The sequence below is a fragment of the Ochotona princeps genome, chromosome 2 (genome assembly GCF_030435755.1).
Source record: "Ochotona princeps isolate mOchPri1 chromosome 2, mOchPri1.hap1, whole genome shotgun sequence".
In the NCBI taxonomy this organism is placed as follows: domain Eukaryota; kingdom Metazoa; phylum Chordata; class Mammalia; order Lagomorpha; family Ochotonidae; genus Ochotona; species Ochotona princeps.
Window position 1 is genome coordinate 109,194,638 of NC_080833.1, and position 22,646 is coordinate 109,217,283.

Genomic DNA, 22,646 nt, shown 5'->3' on the forward strand with positions numbered 1-22,646 from the left:
TAGCATGGGCATAGAAGGTTCTAGAACTTCAGGTGCTGTCTTTCAATGATTTCCCAGGATGACAATAGTCATTGTTTCCTGCAGGCTTATGTATACATTACCTAACAGATGAGAAGTTGACTGACACAGCCAAGCCCAGACTCTTATCTGGCTACAGCTGCCACTCTGAGTCATCATGTTCCCTGGCCTCCTATGTGTTTGAGGAATGTATGGATTTACAACCCGAAAGGTTGTAAACAGGTCTAAAGCAAATTGGGTTTCCTAACGCTTTGAAACCTCAAAGCTTTTCACACAGAGGCAGGCCCAGCATAGGTGCTCCATGTTTGTCAAATATAGAAAGAATATGCTTACCAACCATAGTCCACCTTCAAGTGTTCCAGAGCCTCTCCTTGATGTGGTTTGATGCATCGGGGATAGTAAACTTCCCGAGAGTAAGGCTAACTCGGAACATGGTGATGAGGGTCCTAAGGAGACCCACCGGCAGAGGTACTTGGTGACTGAGGCTTCTGGAAATCTGGCTCCAGGTACCCAGTACCTGTGTGTGCGTTCTGCCTCTTGCCTGGGCTCCAACCCTCCCCTGCAAGGCTGCCACAAGGCCCAGGGAACGTGGAGACACCTGCAAACGTGTTTCAGAAAGGTTCCACGTGGGTGGCACAAACTCTCACTGCCAAGGTTATTCAGTCCTTGTGTTGCAAATTCTTCCATGTGCGACAAGGAAGCTGTCTGTCCAGGAACCCCCAGCCTCCACTCCTGCTCTTCCTGGCTCTGGCTGCCACCATTTGTGTCTTGTCCCTAAAGAGATGTGACGGGTGTTCCAGTGTGGACACTGGAGTGACCGTGTGTACACAGGATTGCAGTCCTTGCTACATTACTCACTCGGTATGAGACATGGGGAACTTGCTACTCAGGGCTTTAACCGCATTTCTGAGACTCCTACCTCAGGGTTGTTAGAAGGATTGACCAAAATAATATATGTGATAATATTACTTTTTTGTTTTTAGATTTATTTGTTTTTATTGCAAAGTCAGATATACAGAGAGGAAGAGAGACAGAGAGGAAGATCTTCCATCCGCTGATTCACTCCCCAAGTGACCACAACAACTGGTGCTGGGCCGATCCGAAGTCAGGAGCCAGGAACTTCCTCCGGGTCTCCCACACGGGTGCAGGGTCCCAAGGCTTTGGGCCATCCTCAACTGCTTTCCCAGGCCACAAGTACAGAGCTGGATGGGAAGTGGAGCTGCCAGGATTAGAACCAATGCCCATATGGGATCCTGGTGCGTTCAAGGTGAGGACTTGAGCCTAATGCTCTCTCTGTTTCTTTAACATAACTGTTTTTTTTTTTTTTTAATTCAGAGTTCCAGATGAAGAAGGAGATTCAGGGGATTATGGGAGAGACAGAGATCTTCCATCTGTTAGTTCATTCACTAGCAGACCACAACAGCCAGCACTGAGCCAGGTCAAAGCTGGGAGCTTCTTTCCAGTCTCTCACATGGCTGCAGAGGTCCAAATCTTTGGACCATCCTCTGTTGCTTTCCCAGGCCATTAGCAGGGAGCTGCATGGAAACTGGAGAAGTGGCTTTTACAAGCTACACTACAGCGCCTACCCCTGGCCAATATCTTCAAGAAGCAGTTCCACTGAATCGGACCTCACACCTCCTACACCACACAGGCAGACACTGTCCCTCTCCACTACAGAACTGGCCTTGCCAAGGTCACGAATGCCTCTTTATTGCTAAACATCAGCCGTTTAAAAATTCATTTTATTTATTTTTGATATTGTTTACATAACTGAGAGGGATGCATGTCCTTATGGGTCTTTGACTAGGGTAGAGAGGGTCGAGACATGCAGGAAGGCAGGTGAGACAAGCATTTCAGTTCTATTCTTTTTTTTTTTTTCTTTTCAGTGTCCAAAGGAGGGGAAAGGGAAGGGGCTGCTGCTTGCTGTCAAGCTGCATCAGTACCCATGAATGGGGGATATTCATTTAATGATGTAATACAGACCCTGATGAAGGGGAAGAATGTTCCAAGGGTGTTACTTGAGTGATTTTGGTAGTTTGAACACATGTTCAGCTTCATTACACCAGGGTTGAAAAAATCTTCCCAAGGTCTATCAGCTGACCAAGTCCACCTTAGTGCATCCACAGGCCCAGACATGTGCTGCAGAGCTTGGCCAGGTGCTGGGGTCTGTGTGATGGTTGTGGAAGAGGGAAAGGTGTGAAGAGAACTGTTCCATTGCAGGCAGGGCTGCAGGGAACTTCCCGCTGTTTGGCAGGGCCTGGCGGATGTCTCTACAACCACCTGAATGCAGCTCCACCTCCCTTTGCATGGACACCGGACAACCCCGCTGAGATTTCTATAATTTATTTAGGCATTGTCTGCCTCAGTGGAGTTAATGTTTACTACCAATGTGAGCTTGGAAATTGATGTTGCTGATACTGTTTTAGCCAAAGGGCCTTTTATTATTGCTGTCTCTGCCCCCATTGACCATATGCTAATCAAGGGTGTTCCGTCCTCAGGTGTAGTGGGAATCTATTCTTTCCCTCTTTCTTTGATATTTAGGTCCTTCCTTCTGTGATGCCTTTCCTCCCTTAACTGATTCAAGATTAAGTTGTAGAATGAGGATTGTAGTAGGAATGTGTTACTGATTGATATGCACTGTCTATTGAGAACTTCCTGACCACAGGGTCAGGATGGATAACATCCTGCTTTAAGGTGAAACAAACGGCAGAATCATCCTTAGAAACACCCACTTGACCATGATGTAAAAAGTCTGAGCCAGAGTTTGACTGCTTCTGTATAAATAAAGCGAACAGCTTTCATGCATTACCCACGATGATCATGGAATTGTAGTGGTCCATCTCTCTCTCTCTTTGTGCCTCATCCACGCACCCTTCACGAGTTCCGAACTCAGCTGGAGCTGGACTCCGGCATCCAGAAGAGTTGTCCAACCATTTTGCTTGCCATCCTTTGATGAGACACTCCACATCCTCTACTGGCCTATAAGACGTGGCTGTCATGTCCCTGTGTGCATTTGGGCATGCTGTCCACTCTACAGACATCAGCACCTGAGGAAGCCCAGTCCCAGTACATGGACTCTAAGACTAGACCACGTATATTGTGATTTTCCCTGTGGCTGGGGTTTGAGGCCAGCAATCCAGTTGGAAAGTCTCCCAAAAAACCTTGGTTTGGGTGATCTCAGATGTGACTCTTGTGTGTGCCAGCTAGTGCAGAGTCACATTTGGTCAGGAACCTGTACCAGCAAATGCACATAATGATGAACACACCTGGTCAGTTCTGCCCTTGTCTCATCTCTCATGCAAACCAATGAGTACTATGACCTAGTCCACCCCAGTCCACCCCAGTCCACCCCAGACCTGGTTCTTATGCATACCAGTGAGTTCCACAGCTTAGTTAGGTGACCCCCAATAACCATAACCAGATCCACCCCTAGCCTTGTTTTTGTGCATGGTGGCATGTACTGTCACCTAGCCTGGCCCATCCTATATCTCATCCAGCTCTTGTACATATCCATGGATTCTGTGGCTTAGCTCAGGCTGATCTGCCCCCAGACCTGGCCCACATGTATATTGCTACCATGTCCAGCCAGGTCCACCCCCAAGCCCTGGCTCTTGTGCTCATGAGCAAGAACTGCAGCCTAGAAGTGAAGTGTCCATACATCCCCTACCAGGCCCATTCCCAGATCCTGCACTTGCTAAAGGATATTGCAGTCCAGCTTGACATGATTTTCACCCAGTCCTGGCATTTGCCATAGGGTGCTGCAGCCTAGCCCTGCTGACCTACCCCGATTCTTACTCTCATGTACATATGTAGTTCAGCCTGGCTCACCTCCAGATTCAGCTCAGTGTGTCAGCCAAAGGCTTCCATTACCCTCCCAGGGCCAGCCTGTTCCCAGTTCCAGGTATCATGCTCACCAGTGGAAGCCACGGCCTAAAAGGGGAGTCCCTGAAGTTACTCTACCAGGTCTGCTCCCAGCCCTGAGTCTTATACATGCCAGTGGGTACTTTGACCCAGTCTAGTATGGCCCACCCCCACTCTCAGCATTCACTGGCATGTGCTGCTGCCTGGCTCAGTCTGGCCCATCTCTAGTCCCAGCTTTCCCCAGTGTGTCCAGAGACCTAGTCCAGCCTGGCTTGCTCCCAGCTGCAGCCCTCACGTGAACTGGCCGATGTTGAGGTTTAACAGGGCCTGGCCTATACCCTGTCCTGGCTCTCATTTGTGCCAGTGTATGCCCAACCTAGCCTGCCCCCAGTCCTGGTGTCATGTATGCTGATTAGTGCTGTAGTCTGGCCTGGCCTGTTCTGCCCCCATCCCCTGCTGTTATTCACAACAGTGGGATCTGTGGCCTGGCAGGGGAGTTCTCCAAACTCCCCTAACAGGCCTGCTCTCAGACCCAGATTCTACAAGTGCCAGTGAATTCTGCAGCCCAGAATAACATGGCTTGCCTTCTATTCTGGCACTCACCAGTGGGTATTGTGGCCTAGCCTGACTGGCCTATACCCATTCTGGCTCTTGCTGGAAGGTGCTGCAGCCTAACCCAGTCTGGCCAACTCTTATGTGAACCAGAGGGGCTGGGACCTAGCTCAGCCCATCCTATACCAACAATAGCTCTCATGAGTGCCAGCGGGTACTGGGGCTTAGCTCAGTGAGGCCCACCCTAGACCCAGTTCATACCCATGCCAGCAGGTGCTGCAACCTTGCCCAACTTGGTCTGCCTCTAGGTTTGGCTCTTATGCTCACTAGTGGGAGAGCTGCAGCCTAGCAAGGAGGGGCTCTTCAAAGTTGTCTTGACCAGACCTGTTTCCAGCCCTGGGTCTTAATGTGCCAGAGAGACTCCAATGCCTATTAAACTGTGTCATAAAATAAAGCACTAAAAATAAACAAATAACCCTTTAAAAAAATAAAGTACCTAGAAAACTTGGATGGAGTCCTGGGCTCCTTGCTTCAGCCTTGTCCAGCTATGGCTGTTGCATATATCTGGGGAAGAAATCAGCAGATGGAACATTCTCTCACTCTCACTCTCACTGTCTACCTTTCAAATAATTTTTAAAATATTTTTTTTTATTGCAAAGTCAGATATACAGAGAGGAAAGACAGAGAGGAAGATTTTCCGTCGTCCAATGATTCACTCCCCAAGTGACCAGAATGGCCAGTGCTGCGTCAATCTGAAGCCAGGAGCCAGGAACCTCCTCCAGATCTCCCAAGAGGGTACAGGATCCAAGGCTTTGGGTCATCCTCAACTGCTTTCCCAGGCCACAAGCAGGGAGCTGGATGGGAAGTGGAGCTGCCGGGATTAGAACCGATGCCCATATGGGATCCCTATGCATTCAAGGTGAGGACTTTAGTCGCACCGCGCCGGGTCTTCAAATATTTTTTTTTTTTAAAGATTTATTTTGATTGGAAAGTCAGACACACAGAGAATAGGAGAGACAGAGAGGAAGATCTGTCTGATGATTCACTCCCCAAGCGGCCGCAACTACTGGAGCTGAGTCAATCCAAAACCATGAGCCAGGAGTCTCTTCTGGGTCTCCCACGTGGGTGCAGGGTCCCAAGGCTTTGGGCCATGTTTGCCTGCTTTCCCAGGCCACAAGCAGGGAGCTGGATGGGAAGTGGAGTCACCAGGATTAGAACCAGAACCCATATGGGATCCTGGCGCGTGTGAGGCAAGGACTTTAGCCGCTAGGCTACCGTACCAGGCCCTCTTTCAAATAAAATTTTAAATATTGAAGATCACCAACAAACCCAGTCTTCCTCCTAGGATGGATTCTGTGTACATGACCTGCAGACCTTTCTCTCCATGGAGGTTTTTCAAGATCACGGGATGGTCTTTATTCATCAAACTTCGTCTTTCCGTGTGTTCTCGCCCAATGAATGGGACCCCTTCTCCCTAAAGCAAAACACTCATCTTTTTTTTTTTTTAAAGATTTATTTATTCTATTACAAAGTCAGATATACAGAGAGGAGGAGAGACAGAGAGGAAGATCTTCCGTCCGATGATTCATTCTCCAAGTGAGCCGCAACGGCCGGTGCGTGCCGATCCAAAGCCGGGAACCAGGAACCTCCTCTGGGTCTCCCACGTGGGTGCAGGGTCCCAAAGCTTTGGGCCGTCCTCGACTGCTTTCCCAGGCCACAAGCAGGGAGCTAGATGGGAAGTGGAGCTGCCGGGATTAGAACCGGCGCCCAAATGGGATCCCGGGGCGTTCAAGGAGAGGACTTTAGCCGCTAGGCCACGCCGCCGGGCCCAAAACACTCATCTTGACTTTGCTTCGGGCCCACATGCCTCTCCCGTTGTTTTTCTCCTAGACAAGTGAAACATCTCAGTCCCTCCCTCCACTTCTCCCGTTCTCCAAGGAGTGGATGGATGATCTGAGACACTAGTTCTGATGCTGCCACTCTTCCCTCCAGAAACCTTCACTCCCTGCTGCCTTTAAGGGGCCATGGGAGCTGGCATCTTCTTCCCTCCCTCACTTGGCTTGCGCCAGATGCATTTTAGTTGTTAAAATTTACCTATTTAGGGAACAGCAGGGTAGCCTAGCAGCTCAAATCCTCACCTTGCATGCGCCGGGATCCCATCTGGGCACTGGTTCTAACTCTGGCGGCTCCGCTTCCCATTGAGCTCCCTGCTTGTGGTCTGGGAAAGCAGTCAAGGATGGCCCAAAGCCTTGGGACGCTGCACCTCTGTGGGGGACCCGGAAAAAGCTCCTGGCCCCTGGCTTTGGATCTGCTCAGCACCAACCTTTGTTACCACTTGGGGAGTGAATCAACAGACAGAAGATCTTCCTCTCTGTATATCTGACTTTCCAATAAAAACAAATAAATCTATAAAAATGTTTATTTAAAAAGCCAATAAAATTTACTGATTTGAAAAACAGTGGCAAAGAGCAGAAACAGATTTTTCTTTTAAAGATTTATTTATTTTTATTGGAAAATCAGATTTACAGAGAGAAGAAGAGAGAAAGATCTTCTGTCTGCTGGTTCACCACCCAAGTGGCCGCAATGGCCAGTGCTGAGTCAATCTGGAGCCAGGAACCAGGAGCTTCTTGTGGGTCTCCTACATGGGTGCAGGATTCCAAGGCTTTGGTCTATCTTCTACTGCTTTTCCAGGCCATCAGCAGGCAGCTGGAAGGGAAGTGGAGCAGTCAGGACACAAACAGACACCCATATGAGATCCCAGCGCATGAAAGCTAAAGATTTGAGACACTGAGCCATCGCACCTGGCCCCCAAATATTTTTTTTAAGATTTTAATTTTTATTGGAAAGGCAGATATACAGAGAGGAGAAGAGACAGAGAGGAAGATCTTCCGTCCAATGGTTCACTCCCCAAGTGACCGCAACGGCCGGTGCTGTGCCAATCTGAAGGCAGGAGCCAGAAACCTTCTCCAGGTCTCCCACACGGGTGCAGGGTCCCAAGGTGTTGGGCCGCCCTCAACTGCTTTCCCAGGCCACAGCTGGATGGGAAGTAGAGCTGCCGGGACTAAAATCAACACCCATATGGGATCCCAGAACATTCAAGGTGAGGACTTTAACCACTAGGCTATCACACCAGGCCCTCTCAGATATTTTTTAAAATTCATTTTTTATCGGAAAAAGCAGATTTAGAGAGACAGAGATCTTCTATCCACTGGTTTATTCTGCAAATGGCCACAGAGGCTGGTGCTGGATCAGGCAGATGTCAGATGCCTGGAGCTCCATCCAAGTCTCCGACAGAGTAAATCAGAAAGGTAGAGTGCTGGGACTCAGGAACTGGCACATGCATACACATGGGCATACCAGTGTCACAGGCTTAACCCACTGCACCATAGCACTGGCCCCAGACAAAAGGGAGACAGATCTTTCATCTACCGAATGGGTGCAACTCTCAGGGCTGGGCCAGGCTAAAGCTGCGAGCCAGGAACTGCATCCAGATATCCCACATGGGGCCCACGTGTTCGAGCCATCTTCTACTGCTTTGCCAGAAGCATTAGCAGGGAGTTGGATCAGAAGCCACGCAGCTGCAGTTCCAGCTGGTTCTCTGAAGTGTGGTTCTAGTGTTGCAGGCAGTGCCGGCTGCAGGGGCCCACACCCCTGCGCTTCCATCACCTCCCGTACTAGGTCGCACTCCGTGTTCTCTGCGCAGTACCCTCTGCCTCAGCACTTTTCCTCTCTTGAAAAAAACAAACCTTCAGCAGTAAAGCCTGTCTTACCCAGCACTGTCTTCGCACCTTGCCACGTACTGTCTCCGATTCACACATCCAACCACACTATTAATTGGATCTCTCCTACATGCCAGACCCTGTTCCATAGCCTGTGGACACAGCCTGGAGATGGTAAGGTCCTTGACTTCATGGGTTTATGTTCCCGTGGGGGTGGTAGACAGACCCGCTAAGTTCAGGTGGTAAGAGCTAGGTGGCCAAGGTGAAGGGTTACAGAGTGTTGGAGCCGAAGCAAAAAGTTCGAGATCAGGTCTGTAGGGCCCTGGTGGCCACGGTCAGGAGCCTTTACATACTGGAAGGTTTGGAGCAAGCAGTTGACACTATCAGATCTGCTTAAAATTCGGTCAAGGGCAGCCAGCCGGGATCCCCGCCCCTTCTGCCTCAGGACAGCCCCCAGTGCGTGGCCCAGGGTCCCCGCGGATCACAGAATGACTGAATCGGCGAGGATGTCCTCCAAAAGCAAGCGGACAGAGGAAGAAGGACTCAAAAAATTTCATCCCCTTTTTCTTCTTTCATGAAATGCAACACTCCCTACAGTGACAACGACGATGAAATGGTTAACATCAAACGCCGGTACGGAAAAGAGGGCACACCACCACATCTGCTCCAAGGCGAAATAGCAACCCCAACCGGAGGCTCAGGGAAACCCTACAAGCTGGCGAAGGGCCGGGCCGGGCCGGGGCGGGACGTTGCTCGTCCGCATGAGGGACCTAGGCCCGTTCCCACTCCTCATTGGTTCTTCCGGAAAAGGACAGCTCTCGCGGGCGGAGCCAGACGGGGCGCAAACGTCAGCGTGGCCGGCGCGGAGGGAAAGGGCGCGGGAGGTCGTGACGCTAGCGCCTCGGTCGCCAGCAGCATCGACTCGGGCAGCGGATGGGAGTCCATCCCACGGGGCTTCAGCAGGATTTCAGAAGCTGGCCGCCCTGGGGATTTGAGTGCCCATTGCCTGCAGCGTCGTTTTTCCGTCTTGGCTGTGCCTCAGCCCTTCCCGAGGCCGTGTTGTTTTGATGGTGAATTATTCAGGAAGCCTTGCAGCCTGACGCCATCTCTGAGGAGCGCCCCTCCCTTCCCCTGCTGTTCCCTGGAGGGCCCCCAACGCCCTGCCCCTTGAATGCCTTATGTTAGAGCTGGAATCCAAACGACGTCCCTGCTTTTGGGGGTTTATCTCCTATGGCACGACACAAATATGCAAAACCGAAAAACTCAAAATTTAACAGGACTTATGAAAAAAAAAGAAAGGAAAAAGCCACTTGATTGACAGAACTGGGATGAGGGAGTGGAGGTACGGCTTGAATGAGGTGGCGACTGCTGTGGAAGAGATATGAAGGTCCTGGGGCTGCCCGGGCATTTTGGCTGGAAAAGAGAGAGCGCCAGATGGTACCTGACAATGGTTTTCTTGCTTGGGAGTTTGGAGAATCTTCTAAATACACTAGGTGGCTATTAGATTTAGGAAGAACTTGATGGGATTATTTGTCACCTGAGTGGAGAATGGCCAGTTGGGAAGGGCGGAAGTAGATCCATTTCAGAGGTAGTGGAGAACAGGTGGGAGCTGAACTAGGTAGCGGGGGAGTGGTGGGGATGGTTGAGTTTAGGACTGGGTCAGGTGTGAGGAGGGAAGGACAAGAGGTCAAGAGGATCCCTCAGCATGTGGGACAGGTCAGTGGGTAGTGGTGGTGTCATTTAGTAAGCCTAGAGGGGCATGGAGTGGGCAGCGTGATAGGCAAGATGCATTAACCTGCAGACGGCGAAGACCTTGCTAAGGTCACTTACAGAATGAGCAGAAGAGGGGGCAGGCTGGCAATGGATGCCCAGAAGAGCAGAGAAGGAGGGGAAATAAGACAATGTCAGTTGGACAAAGCAGGTGGGGGGCTGGCATGGCGGTGCAGCAGCACTTGCAATGCTGACCTCCCATCCTGCAGTCCTTTTGGAGTCCTGGCTGCTCTGCTTCTGATCCAGGACCCTGCTAAGGCACTGAGGAAGTACAGAAGGTGGCTCAGGTGCTAAGGTCCTGCTGCTCATGTGGGAGACCAGGTTGTTTTTGGTTTCTGGCTTCTGGCATTGTGCCAGCCCAGATCTGACTGTTAGGGGGCCATTTGGGGGAGTGAACCAGTGGATGGAAGATCTGTCTCTCACTTTGCCTTTTAAATAAATACATCTTTTTAAAAGTAATTTTCTAGAATATGCTTACCATCGGGCTCGGCAGTGTAGCCTAGTGGCTTAGGTCCTCGCCTTGATCCCATATGGCCGCTGGTTCTAATCCCGGCAGCTCCACTTCCTCTCTGTCTCTCCTCCTCTCAGTATATCTGACTTTGTAATAAAAATTGAATAAATCTTTAAAAAAAAAAAAAAGAATATGCTTACCATCTGGGTTAATTTCCATCTGGGAGGGGTCAAGTGAGACACAGGCAGAGAAGTCATTCCCCAGCCATAACCACTTTGATCACAGAAAGCTTTGTCAAGGTCAGTAGCTGGGAGAGGTATGGGAGAAATGACCCATGGCAGCCAGTGAGGAGAGAACGGATGTGCAAGAGCAGAGGGAAGAGAAAAACCACTGGCGTGTGAAAAGAGGAGAGATGCCCTGTGGTTGCTGGAAAAGAGTGGCTTGAAAGAGTCATTTTAAACAGTGAGAAGCACTTGAGTGGATTTCACTGTGGACACAGAATGAGCCAAGAAAGAAGGGGAAAGTTGAAATTTATTGAAGGCTTATTTAGGAGGTAAGAGCTTTACAAACATTCATCTTCACCATGTTTTACGGATTAGGCAATTGAGGTTAAATAACTTGCCTGAGTTCATGCAGCTAGAGGGGGCAGAGAGGCCGCCCAGATGTCAGCCTCCCTAGGCCTGCCTCACCACCCTGTCCTATGGGCATACCCACCCTACCCTTCACCACAGAGGCTAGAGTGCGCCTGTTCATCTCAAAGGGCCACACCCAGACTGCAAGGACCGGAGTTTGCATTTCCCTCCTGCAGTGCTGTAAACAAGGGCACCTGCCTTCTTTCCCACCCCCACATCCCACAGCCCCAATCTGCACACAGCCCACCCTGGTCCCAAACCCCCAGTCCAGAGGGGCAGAGGCAAGCAGCAGGAGCTCCCAAAGGGTGCAGGAAAAGGGACCTTTTGGTGGTGGTGGTGGCGTGGTATACAGCAGATTTTTGTGCTAGCCAGTGCAAGAGGGCATGGAGGCTGCTGGTGCCTGGTGGCCCCCAGCAATCAATCACCTGGGCCTGTTTAGAGTGACAGGAAGCTCGGGTCAGAGCCCAGACTCCCGACTGCCACCATTGAGACTCAGGCTGTGGGGACGGGCACCACGCTCCAGCCTGCGGCCAGACAGGAGGCGCCGCAGGGAGGAGCCATAGCTGAGATCACCACAGCTGCGCAGGTGCAGGCTCTCGCGGCCTGGGCGGCCCCAGGAGCTCCTGGGCACCTGCAGGGGAGCCACAGCAGAGGGCAGCAAGTGTCAGGTCCCACCTGAAGCTTCCAGATTTCCCAGGGATCTTTCAAGGCTACTGGAAGGCTTACCTGCTTAGTAGGTCCATGGGCTCCAGTCCCAGTGGAGTCTGGGGCCTTTCTGGACATCTGGAGGAAACGAGTGACCAAGGCGCGGCCTGGCCAGCTGCCCTTCAAATCCCCCAGGGAGTGGGCAGGTGCAGGACCTGAGGGCAGTGGAACTTTCTGGAAGGTGGGTACAGGGCGTCGTTTCTCAGCTGAGCGGGCACGTAGCAACTTGGGAGAAGGGCAGCGGGCGAGGCGGAAGAGGCAGGCTTCGGAGCAGAGCCCTGGAGGGAAAGAGAAAGAATGGAGGGTACAGAGCAGACCAGGCAATGCCCCCATTCCTCCTGCCCGGTAGCCAACCCCCTCCTGACCTGTATCTGCAGAGGAAACAGAAGCAGCTTCTTCCTCGAGCACTTTGGTATAGAGGTCCCTGAAGTCAGCTGGGAAGATGACGGGGCGGGGGGGGGGGGGGAGAACAGCAGCACTCTATGGGCACATTGGCCCATCTCGCTTTTTTTCTTTTCCCTTTCTTAATTGAAAGTAATTATTTGAAGGGCTGCAATGTGGCACAGTGAGTTAAGTCACCACCTGCAGTGCTGGCATACCACATAGTTCAAGTTCCAGCTGCTTTAATTCCAATTCAGCTCCCTGTTCATACACCCAGGAAAGCAGTGGAAGATGGTCCAAGTGCCTAGGTCCCTGCCTCCCACATACGAGACATGGATGGAGTTCTTGGCTCCTGGCTTCCTCCTCTCCCAGCCCTGGCCATTACAGTCATTTGAACTAGCAGATATGAGATCTCCCTCCCTGTCCCTCCCACTCTCTCTGTAGCCTTACCTTTAAAATAAATAAAAAAATAAAATAAATAAAAGCACATCTAACAAATAAAACAATTTTTTGAGAGGAAGAGAAAGAGTGAGCTTATTCTCATTGGTTTATTTGACTCCAGATACCTGCAATAGCCAGGTCTGGGCTGGGCCAAACCTGAGAACCAGAACTCAATCCAGGTCTCCCACGTGGGTAGCAGGGACCCAATTTACTGGCGCCATCACCACTGCACACACGGCAGGAAGCTACATTCAGGAGCCAGAGCGAGGAATTGAACCCAAACCCTCTGATGTGGGAGAGTAAACCCCACCCCTACCATCCTGCCAGAACCTGAGCCCAGGAGAGCTTTCACAGTTCCCCCACACTCCCCAGCCTGAATGGAGGGGTCATCACCTCAGCCCACCATGACAGTACAGTCTGTGGTGGGGGCATATCCCTCCCGCCAGCTGGCACACGTGTCATATGTCCGTGCCAGATACCCTGGCACCTGCATGGCCTGTATCTTGACAATTTATAGGATTACGATAGAGCTCTACTTATTGTACCTGCCTTACAGGTGAGACGCAGAGGCCTGGAGGGGGTGGGTAAACTGGCCCAGGCTGGAAGCTGGTTTGCAGTGAGCAGCCAAGTACGTGCTGTAGGAGTGGACGCCTCCTTTCCTCCCTTAAGTGGACTTTAACTAGTCCTCTTGGGACTCTCCAATGAGCTCGCACTGCCTGCCCATTCCTGAGTCTGGGAGGATTTGGGTGGGAGGTGGGGCTCACCAGTGTCGCTGGAGGTGGTGATGCCCGGGTCGCTGTGGGACCGCGGTAGCAGCAGCGGTGATGGGGGAGCCGGATGAGGTGGCCGGTGCCCCGGTGGGGTGAGGGAACCTGAGCTGTCGCTGAAGCGCCGGGTGGGAGCTCGCGTGGGGGGCACCGCCGCTGCCGCTATTGATGCTGTCACGGCTGTTGAGGCTACTGCAGGACGGCCGCCTCCCCTGGGTGCCCGCCGCCTCAACTCCGGGAAGCAGGGGCCCACCCAGGGAGGCCAGCCCTCCAGACGGTGGCAGCTGCGGGCAGCTGTGGGTGCGCCCAGAGGAGGCGGGCCCTCGGGAGCAGAGCAGGAATAGGAGCGGGCGGCCCTCGGGGGCCGCCGGGGCAGGGGACTGTCCTCAAAGGGGCCCCGCAGGCCGCAGTCCAGGCTGAGGCAGTAGCCGGCGCGGCTGCGCTGGATGGAGCGGAAGAGCACGTAGTCAACGGAGCGCACTGAGCCTTGCAGCTCCAGCAGGCACGAGTCCTCGGATGGGCTGGAGCCCCCGGGGAGGTCACCGATAGCAGACAGCACCAGAGAGCCGCTGTCCATGGACACTGTGGGCGGCAGGGGGCGCTCGCTAGCCAGCCCAGCCCAGGCAGCTCCTGGTGCCTACCGCACCCATTCCCTGCCACTCTGCTTGCTCTGCCTCCTGCTTCATCTCAGGTCCAGGTTTCCAGGAAGCTCCACCCCCCAACTCCCAAAGCTTATCTTTAAACCAACGGCTCGGCCTTGTTTCTGACCCCACCACACATCCTGTCCCCAGGCAGCCACACAGTCCCCAGCAGCTCTGCCCTGGTCCATCTTGCCCAGGCTCTGCTCACCATCTACAATGGAGGCCACTCGCTCGCAGAGGCAGGACCCATCATGCAGCTGAGGATCAAACAGGGTGGCCTGCAGAAGACACAAGGTCAAGGGTCTGGCCCCTCATGCAAGCACACACACTGGCCATGGCCAGCACCACATGCTTGGGCAGAACACTGGAGAACCAGAATGCAGATGGGCTCTGTCTGCACACATGGAACTGGGCTCAGGTGGGCCTTGTCGGTGCCATGTTAAAACAGAGCAGTTCCCAGCCCACCTTGCCTCAGCTGGCTCCGGGTAAAGGCCAAGAGAGCTGGAAGGTCCAGTACTACAGAGATGGTGAGCAAGAGCCTCTGTGACCTGTCTGCAGCCACTGTGGCTCCACCCACAGTAGCCCAGCTTGCACCAAGAGTGCCCTCACCTGGCTGTCTCCTCGGAGCCCCATGACGGCCTCGTAGGATGGGGGACAGTCTGTAGGGTACAAGGGCATGGGACTGTCCATGGAGCCGTTGTAGGTGATGCTGGTGGGAGGAAGGAAGGGTCAATAAGGACCTGGGAAAATAACTCCCTCTCCACAAAGATCCCCCTACTGATCCAGCCCCCACCCCTGCCCCTCTCCTAGGCTCCCCTAGTAGGACCTTCCCAGCTCACCTCTGTGCATCAGTTTCTGAGCTGCAGGTGTACTCTGGGGGGTAGTAGGGGGGTGGGGGCACAGGCGGTACAAACTCCTCCAAGTCCAGCATGGTGTGTAGGAGAGGGGCTGGGGGTGAGGCTGTGCAAGCCAAGGACCCCAGGGGGCCAGAGGCGGAGCGTTCCGGGGCCAGCTGCTGGGAAGCAGGCAGGTCAGCCAGCCTGGCTCGCTTGAGCTCCCCCGTCATCTCCATCATGTTTGTGGCCCCAGGTCCAGTCCCATCCTTCACTCAGAACTGGCTCTTGAAGCCAGGCCCCTGCCCTGGCCCTCCAGCTCTAGTCCCATACCCCTTCACTCGGAGATGCTGATTGTCCCCTCCTCTGTCTGGGATCCCTTTGATTGCACCCTACCTTCCCAAAACTCTATAAAGTCCCCTCTGATGGCTTCAGCTCTCAGACTGACATCAGGCGCTAAGCTTGCTCTTACTCTTCCCTCCTCACCCTCCCTGGGATACATCCCAGTGATCAACAGAACCCCCATCCCACCTGGGTGCTCAGGAGCCAGGCCTATGGCCAGTGCCCACTTCTGTCCACACCCCTGCCCAACCCAGACCTCTCTCTCACCGTGTGTACAAGGTCCAAGGAGAAGATCTGGACGCAGCAGACAATCGCAGAGAGGGTGCAGATGATGGCAGCACAGATAGTGAGCCCACAGACGCTGAACAGCAGGTTCTGGGGGGTAAAAAGCCCACATTCTGGGTTTCTAAGGATCCCCAGGAGGGTAAGGCAACGGGGAGCACCGGGAGGCTGGGGGGAGGGAAGAAGGGAAGGTACGGCAGGTGCACACTCACCTTGAGAGCCCCTCGGGCTTCTTCACAGGTGGAGTTTGGGGCCACTCTCAGTTCCTGCCCTGAATCAGGACAGGGCCGGACCAGGGGGTCAGAGGGACAGCACACACAGACCTTCCCATCGTCCTGAGCATGAGTGGGGCAGGGGAGGCAGCCTGAGTCAAGACAAGCCCAGGAGCCTGGCATGTCCCGCTTCCCACACTACCCCTCCCCTCAGTTCTTCCCAGCTCTCCTTCCTAGAACCTCACCTCAGTGCACTGTTGGAAGTCTCGGGCCAGCTGGGCGTTCTTACAGGAGAGAACAGAGCCCGCCATGCTGAGCATGACACAGAGCACCGAAAGCAAGGAGAAGAAGGAGATCTGGGGGAGATGGAATGCCAACTCAGGGCTAGGGTGCTCCCAGCCCCTGCACCAGGGCCTCCCCACTCCCCCTGCAACTTCACAGATGCTTAAGGCCTTCCCGGCATCAGCTGGACAGCCAATTTCCTGATGGCATAAACAGGCATCCCTCCAGGTGCCCGGCACCTGCTTCCCAGAGGGCACTGGGACCCTGGCACCTACCACTAGAGTGAATGGCCGCTTCCAGGACACGATGCCAACCACCCCGGAGAACGCCAGCTGGGGACAGAGTGGGCACAGGCGGCTCAGCCTGGCGGCAGAAGCACCCGAGTGAGCCCCTTGCCACAGGATGTACCCCACAGTCCCTGCAAGGTGCGAGAGGACCAAGGGGGTGGGGAGAAGCGAGGGATGTGGACTTGCAGCCCCATGTGGAGGGGTGGGGCCCGGGGAGCCGCCCTCCCCAGTCACAGTGCACCCAACTCACCGAGAACCCAGCCCAAGATGGGCAGGACCTCTTGATGCTCTCGGTGATGGTGACGGAGGAGGCCACCATGCTGAAGGTGACCACCAGGATGCCCAGGAGCACCTGGGCCAGCCCCAGCGTAAGCAGGGCCTGCAGCCAGGGCCGCTGGAGGCCAAGGTGGGTTAGGCCCCGAGTGCTGGGCCGGCTTGTCAGTGAGCGGCTGGAGTCACTAGGCGAGGGCATCATGCCTGCCGCCCGGATGCCTGCGCCTCGCTCGGCTCCACCAGGCGCTTGGGAGCATCTCAGAGGCGCCCAAGGCCGCGTCCTTTCTCCTCTCCACGCCCCTTGTTCTAGAGCCCACCCCCTGGCTGGGTCCCCTGGGCCATGGCCCAGGGACGCCAGCTGAGGGGGGGCCTAAGGGAGGGGCGTCACGGAGGGACCGCAAGGTCCTCCCTCCCCACCACGGGCACTGGACAGGCAGCGTGCCCGGGGCGGCGAGGAGGACGCGGGGGCACCGGCTCATCGCATCTCCCTAGGGAAGAGGGAAGCCGAGAAGGGCCGGTCCCAGAGTGAGCTGCAGGCAGGCGGTCTGGGGAGCCCAGGGAAGGGTGGGGAGAGTAAGGGCGAGAAGGATGCAGAAAAGTCTAGAGGAAAGGGGGAGGATCCAGTAGCGTCCGGGGTCGCCTGGTGGGGAGAGGCCGCGATGCCGTCGCCATCGCTGGGGTCGCCTGCCCCGCTGCCCTCCCACCACGCTCCGCTCCCGGATAGGGCTGCAGCTGGTCCTTGACTGGAGGCGAGGGATGGGGATGGACGGGATGGGGAGGGGAGGGGCGTGGTGGCCTGCGCAGTGCATTCTGGAAGTTGTAGTCCTGGGCTCCAGACCTGGAGGTGGGGCGCAGCCCCTCTCTGGGGGCGAGAGAGGGACACTCTTTCTCCAGCACCCCCTGTCCTCTCCGCCCCGCCTAGGGGCCTAGCCGTGATTCTCAGATCCTCTCGGCACCCACTGAACCTCTCTGGTTCACAGGCATTAGTGGAGAGGGGTGGGGAGCCTGTCCGCCTGTCCGGCGTTTCTTCGCCCAGGCTGGAAACAGACTTACCTCTTATGTCCCACCCCGCCCCGCCCCGCCCTGCCCTGCGCGTCACCAGGGCCAGCTCCATCCTCCGGATTCCACGGTGGCTCCTCCAGCCTCTCCTCTCCTCATTCCCCATAAAAATTCAGGACACACGGGATGTGTTCCAGTCAGGGATTTTTGGTTTTAATTTAAATAACTGAAGCGACAGCCTTGGCACAGGGCATGGAAGCTGGGCTGGGGGTGGTAGTGTGCGAGGTGGCAGCAGTGTGTCCTGAGGGGTGGGGTGAGCAGTGATCAGGTCACAGTGGGCTCCCACACCCCTGAGTCAGGTTCAGAGGTCACAGCCATGGGGTCAGGGGCACTAGGGAGGAGCCATCAAGTAGTGACGTGTCTTTCCAAGTCCCAGAAACCTCAGGGATTAGGGGAGGGAGGGCTGCATCAACTCCCTCAAGTAGCCTGGGGGGACCAGGGCATCCTGACGGGGCTGGGGGGTCATGGCCCCCGAAAGGCATTCCCAGCGGCCCCGGCGGCTGCGTTGGCAGCTGCAGTGCGCACAGCGGGGTTGGAGAAGACGCCAGCAGCAAATTCTTGCTGGGCCTTCTGGAAGCTGGCACCAGTACGACGGTACAAGGAGTGGATCTGCAGGAAGGAGGGCAGATGCATTGCAGAATGTTCCAGTCACAGCTGCTCCACCCCAACCCAACTCCCTCTCACTTCCAATCAGCCAGCAGGCTTACTGTAGCTTTGCCTTTTCCCCTCCTAACACACACCCCCAGAGGACCATTAGTGGAAGGCCCATCCAGTTTCTCCCCAGGTGTCTTCCTTTGGCCCCACCCGCGCAGCAGCCCCTCACCCGCTTGAGCATGACAATCCCCAGCACAGCGATGCCAGTGAACAGCAGGGCCACGAGCAGCATGAGAACGGCCACGGCTGTGTTGGTCTTCAGCACCACCAGGGCAGAGATCCAGCCACTGTGGGGACAGACCAAGGAGAGGCATGGGCAAGGAGGGGTGTGGGTCTCTGTTTCCCTCCCTCTATGTCAACCCCCACCTTCTCCACTGGCAATGTCTGTCACCAACACCCCTGCTTCCAAGCTCCAATGCAGCTTCCCTCAGCCTGGCAGCACTCCATGGCCTGCAAGGATCCATTCTATCGTGGGTCTCTGTGAAGTTTTGTTGAGCCATTAGCGCCCAGCTCTTCCGGCCCCTCCACACAGGCCCATGCCAAACAGACCGGGCTCCCTGGGGGCCTCTCTCTCCTGCTTCCCACCGCCATCAGCCAAGCCTCCGCCACAAAGTCCCTCTTCCATGGGGCACATTCCCAAAGGTTAACAGTCCCCTCTCTTTTTTAAACAGCTTCTGCTGGGGTACTCAGGGCCTGGCGGTGGTCTGGTCCAGATTGGGGGTGAGGAGGAGAGCACATGTATGAGTGTGCATGTAGCAGACACACACCTGAACCCCCAACCGGGGATGCCAATGGCCTGGAGGACAAACAGCACATCCTGGGCGAAGAAAATGAAGAAGAAGACGAAGAAATTAAATGAGCTGTCACTCCTGTGGAAAAAAATCAGGAGAAGGTGTCAGGGCTTGGAGGGTCAGGTGGCAGGAGGTCACTCCTCCTCTACTTCCTCAGCCCAGCCAGCCCTAATACTCACCGGAAAGCCTTGTACATGGGGCGGTACCAGCAGACAAAGGAGCAGGGTGTGAAGAGGAGGACCCAGAGGATGGAGAGCCCGAAGCCTGAGCCGTTGCTGGTCTCCACGCAGAAGCTGGCCAAGCAGGCCAGGAAGTTCAGGAGCAGAGCCAGTGTGCTGCCTGCGGGGGTAGGGGTGTGTGTGTCAGTGGGGGGGACACAAGGACATGCCATGCAGTGACAGCTCTGTCCTGCAGCCCTCCCCCAGTGTGGTCAAGAAAGGTGACGACATTGTCTCCCCAGCAAGTAAACCTGGGTCATGTGTCATGGGATACCCCCCAACTCTCCCTACCCAAGACACTCATAGACTTCACAGTGAGTTGGCACAGGCGGGCAGGGGGCAGGGCTGAAAGCCACTGCTGGCTGGCAGGCTGGTGAATAAGCCCAAAATGGCTCTACAGAGAGGTACCCTGCAAGGTGCCCTGGGGAGAGGTAGATGGGTATGTGCTTGGGGAATAGGGGTAGAGGGCTAAGAGCAGCTTGGTAAGCCCCCTACATTGTCCCCAGTGGAGGAGGCTGGCCACTCACACATCCAGAGGTAGTACATGGTGGACACCGTCTTCTGAAACTCCTGGGGGATCTCCAGGGCAATGTCCTGGAAAAAGCAGGGCTGAACTGGGCAAAAAGAAGGCAGAGGGGGCCAATTGTTCTGGCGAGCTGCAAGGCACAAAGAGAACGGGAAGGACCAGGGCATGAGGCAGAGCCTATGGCAGGTGTCACGCCCCGCCCTCCACCCTCAGGCTCTCAGGTGGGCCATGGATAGGGTGGGCTCTGCACAGTTAGCAGCTGTTGATGCTCCATGGCACCTAAGCCCCATGCTGAGGGCAAAGGTTCTCATTGCACTGGTAAACAAACCCAGGTGCTCAGACCAAGCATCGTGTAGAAGTACCTATGGTTACAAAGCAGTTTCTCTAAAATCCAAACTCGGCAATCAAGGCTTTGCCACTTTCTTTTTTTTTTAACTGTGGTTCCCAAACTGGCCACCCAGCACCTCCCAAAGACCCACGCACTCGCAGCGCCTCCCAGGGCTGCCTGCTGTAGTTCCCGCTCCCGCCGGTCCAACTCTTCTGCCTTCCGGTTGAGCTCCTCTTGCTTCTTCAGCAGCTCTGCCGTGGCGGCTGCGGCTGAAGCCTGCCCAGGAGGAGTACAAGGAACTGTGAGGCGCCGCGGGGTTCCCTGGAATAGGTTCCCTCCCACCAGCTTGCAGCTGCACATCCGCCTAACCTGCGTGCTGTAGGAGCCATAGTTCTTGGGTTCTGAGGGGCTGAGTTTTCGTGAGGGCTGCAGGGAGGGAGCTGAGGGTGGAGGCACTGGGGCAGGGACAGGAGACTCGTAGGCTTGTGGCGGCTGTTGGAGAGAAGACCTGGGAGTTCACCTGGGCCCTAATAATCTAGAATCCACTTAAAACCTTTAGCCATACCCCCATCCCCTGCCGAGGCCTGCCAAATCCCCCCTCAGCAGCCAGCAAGCTCGTTCCTGGGCTAGACACAGGTCCAGTGTTAGAGAACTCCACAATGATGACCAGCAGGTCTTGTTCCCCACATCCCTGAGCAAGGACTCAAAGTGCTCAGCAGTCAGTTCTTCAGAGTTGAGCCCATGCAAAGCCAGGAGCCGGGCGCTTTCTCCGAGTACCTCACAAGAGTACAGGGTCTCAAGACTTTGGGTCATTCTCTACTGCTTTCCCAGACCACAAGCAGAGAGTTGGATGGGAAGTGGAGCAGCCAGGACACGGACTGCCGTCCATATGGGAGCCCAGTGCTTGCAGGCAGAGGATTTAGTCAATAGGGCCATTGCAGTGGACCCTGAACATTTCTATTCTTAAGCTTCCTTTTTCATACAACATGAAAAGCAGAGTGGCAGAGAGCAGGCCTTCATCTGGCTGTCAAATACCCCTCAACCCTGCACCAGGAACCCAGAACTCCATCCCACATGGGTGACAGAGCCCCAATACTTGAGCCATCACCTCTGCCCCACAGGCTGCATTGGCAGGAGGCTGGATCCCACGCAGGGGAGCCAGGGCTGGAATCGCACTAGGATAAGGGATGTGAGTGGTCCTCACTCACAGTGGCTTAGGGGGTCTGCCACCATGCCCATTCCCTTCCCCTCTTAATTTCTTACAACAAGCCATTCTCTATGCCAGTCGAACAAACAGGACTGGGTTTCCTCACTGTGTGCTCTCCAAGCCTACACTTAACCATGGCTTGTTTTCACTCTCACTCCAGCCTTGATCTTTATTTATTTAGTTTTTTTTTTTCCAAAAAAGCCTTTCCAGACAGAGCCGTGGTTTGGGTCCTCGGGGACTCCTCAGCGCTTGTGTTCATAGGCAGGCTCAGCATCCGGCCGCGTCAGCCTGGCTTCTTCCAGGGAGCTGGGATCCCAGAACTTCCTCCCTTCTCGCAGGAAAGCCCCACGTCCCCAGCCGCCGCGGGCTGGGCTTCCTGGCACGCCCACCCCGTCCCTCCTCCCCGTGCTTGCAGGTAGCTCACCTCCCGGGTCTCGAAAGGGTTGTAGACGTCAAGGGTGGCATACTGCGGGCTGGGTCGGTGCTGGATCACGGCTGGGTCCTGGAAGGGCAGAGACCTGGGGCTCAGCGGGCACAGGGCACCCCTCGGGAAATGCTTAAAGGACCGTTCCTAAATTGCCTGTGGCTGCAAATAGTGTAGGCCATGCTGATGTTCCATCCGCCTGAAATCCATCACTAGCCATAGCTCCTTTCCAGGGGCGGGGTCCGCCCCCCACCCACGCTCGCTGGCCTAGGCTCACCACCATCCCCACGTGGTGGCCCTTCCCGTATCAAACGTCACGAGTGGAAATCCAAGTGCGCCCGACCCTCCAGGATTGAAAAGTATCAACCCGACTGCCCAACAGAGGCCGGCGCCAAATCACCTGAAAGGGGTTGTCAAGCTCGCCCGACTCGGCGAACGGGTTTCCGATGTCTCTGCTCTGAGCCATGTTTGCAATTACGGCCTGGCCGCCCCACGGCCTCCACGCCCCTGCCGCGGCAGTGGCGGCGGCGGCGGCCCTCGGAGCTCCCTGCGCTCCTCTCGGGCCTGCCCGCTTCTCGCCGCACCAATTGGTGGAAACCACCGGAAGGGTCACAAGGCTCCCTGCAGCAGCAGTGGGTTGCGCCTGCGTCCAAGCCAAAGGTAGATCCCGGAAGTGCGCCACGTGACACCGCTAGCCCAGTCCCCTTGGCCACGTACCGCCCTCCCGCACGTGACTTCCCCCGACCAACGAACTACACTTCCCAGCAGGCCTCGCGCGGGAAGTCGTCTTGGAGGTACGACGGGAAATATGCTGACTTTATAGGAGGCCTCTCCCCAGCCAAAGCTTCTTCATTGTACTAGGGGTGTAGCCTAGGATTATGGTGGCCTCTTTTCATTATCCCAGATCTGAAACATGCCATCTTGTAACCCTGCTCCAGTCTAGCTTGTAGGAGCTGTTGCTCCACCCATCACTACCCTTCCTAAATCAGC

The 22,646-nt window shown here is 55.2% G+C and overlaps 2 protein-coding genes across 4 annotated transcripts; both read right to left on the minus strand.

Annotated features, from left to right (window-relative positions):
• Window positions 1-10,884: 10,884 nt before the first annotated feature.
• On the minus strand, window positions 10,885-17,202 carry ENTREP3 (endosomal transmembrane epsin interactor 3). 3 transcript variants are annotated; one of them, XM_004588997.2, is made up of 12 exons: window positions 16,427-17,202; window positions 16,165-16,221; window positions 15,853-15,963; window positions 15,608-15,730; window positions 15,381-15,488; window positions 14,778-14,950; window positions 14,548-14,647; window positions 14,147-14,216; window positions 13,295-13,879; window positions 12,074-12,142; window positions 11,730-11,986; window positions 10,885-11,634 (listed from the first exon to the last, which is right to left on the minus strand). In XM_004588997.2, the coding sequence occupies exons 1-12, from the start codon at window positions 16,649-16,651 to the stop codon at window positions 11,461-11,463; spliced, it is 2,052 nt and encodes a 683-aa protein (XP_004589054.2). In that variant the 5' UTR covers window positions 16,652-17,202; the 3' UTR covers window positions 10,885-11,460. The 3 variants fall into 3 exon arrangements, with proteins under 3 accessions (XP_004589054.2, XP_036350429.2, XP_058516921.1); XM_036494536.2 differs by having other exon boundaries at window positions 14,778-14,953; XM_058660938.1 differs by having other exon boundaries at window positions 14,778-14,953; window positions 16,165-16,307; window positions 16,427-16,621.
• A 433-nt stretch (window positions 17,203-17,635) lies between these two features.
• Window positions 17,636-22,314, minus strand: SCAMP3 (secretory carrier membrane protein 3). The gene is made up of 9 exons (XM_004589000.4): window positions 22,057-22,314; window positions 21,657-21,734; window positions 20,395-20,517; window positions 20,181-20,301; window positions 19,699-19,827; window positions 19,133-19,292; window positions 18,930-19,031; window positions 18,332-18,449; window positions 17,636-18,117 (listed from the first exon to the last, which is right to left on the minus strand). Exons 1-9 carry the CDS (start codon window positions 22,120-22,122, stop codon window positions 17,971-17,973), a joined length of 1,044 nt encoding a protein of 347 aa, XP_004589057.2. The 5' UTR covers window positions 22,123-22,314; the 3' UTR covers window positions 17,636-17,970.
• Window positions 22,315-22,646: the final 332 nt, after the last annotated feature.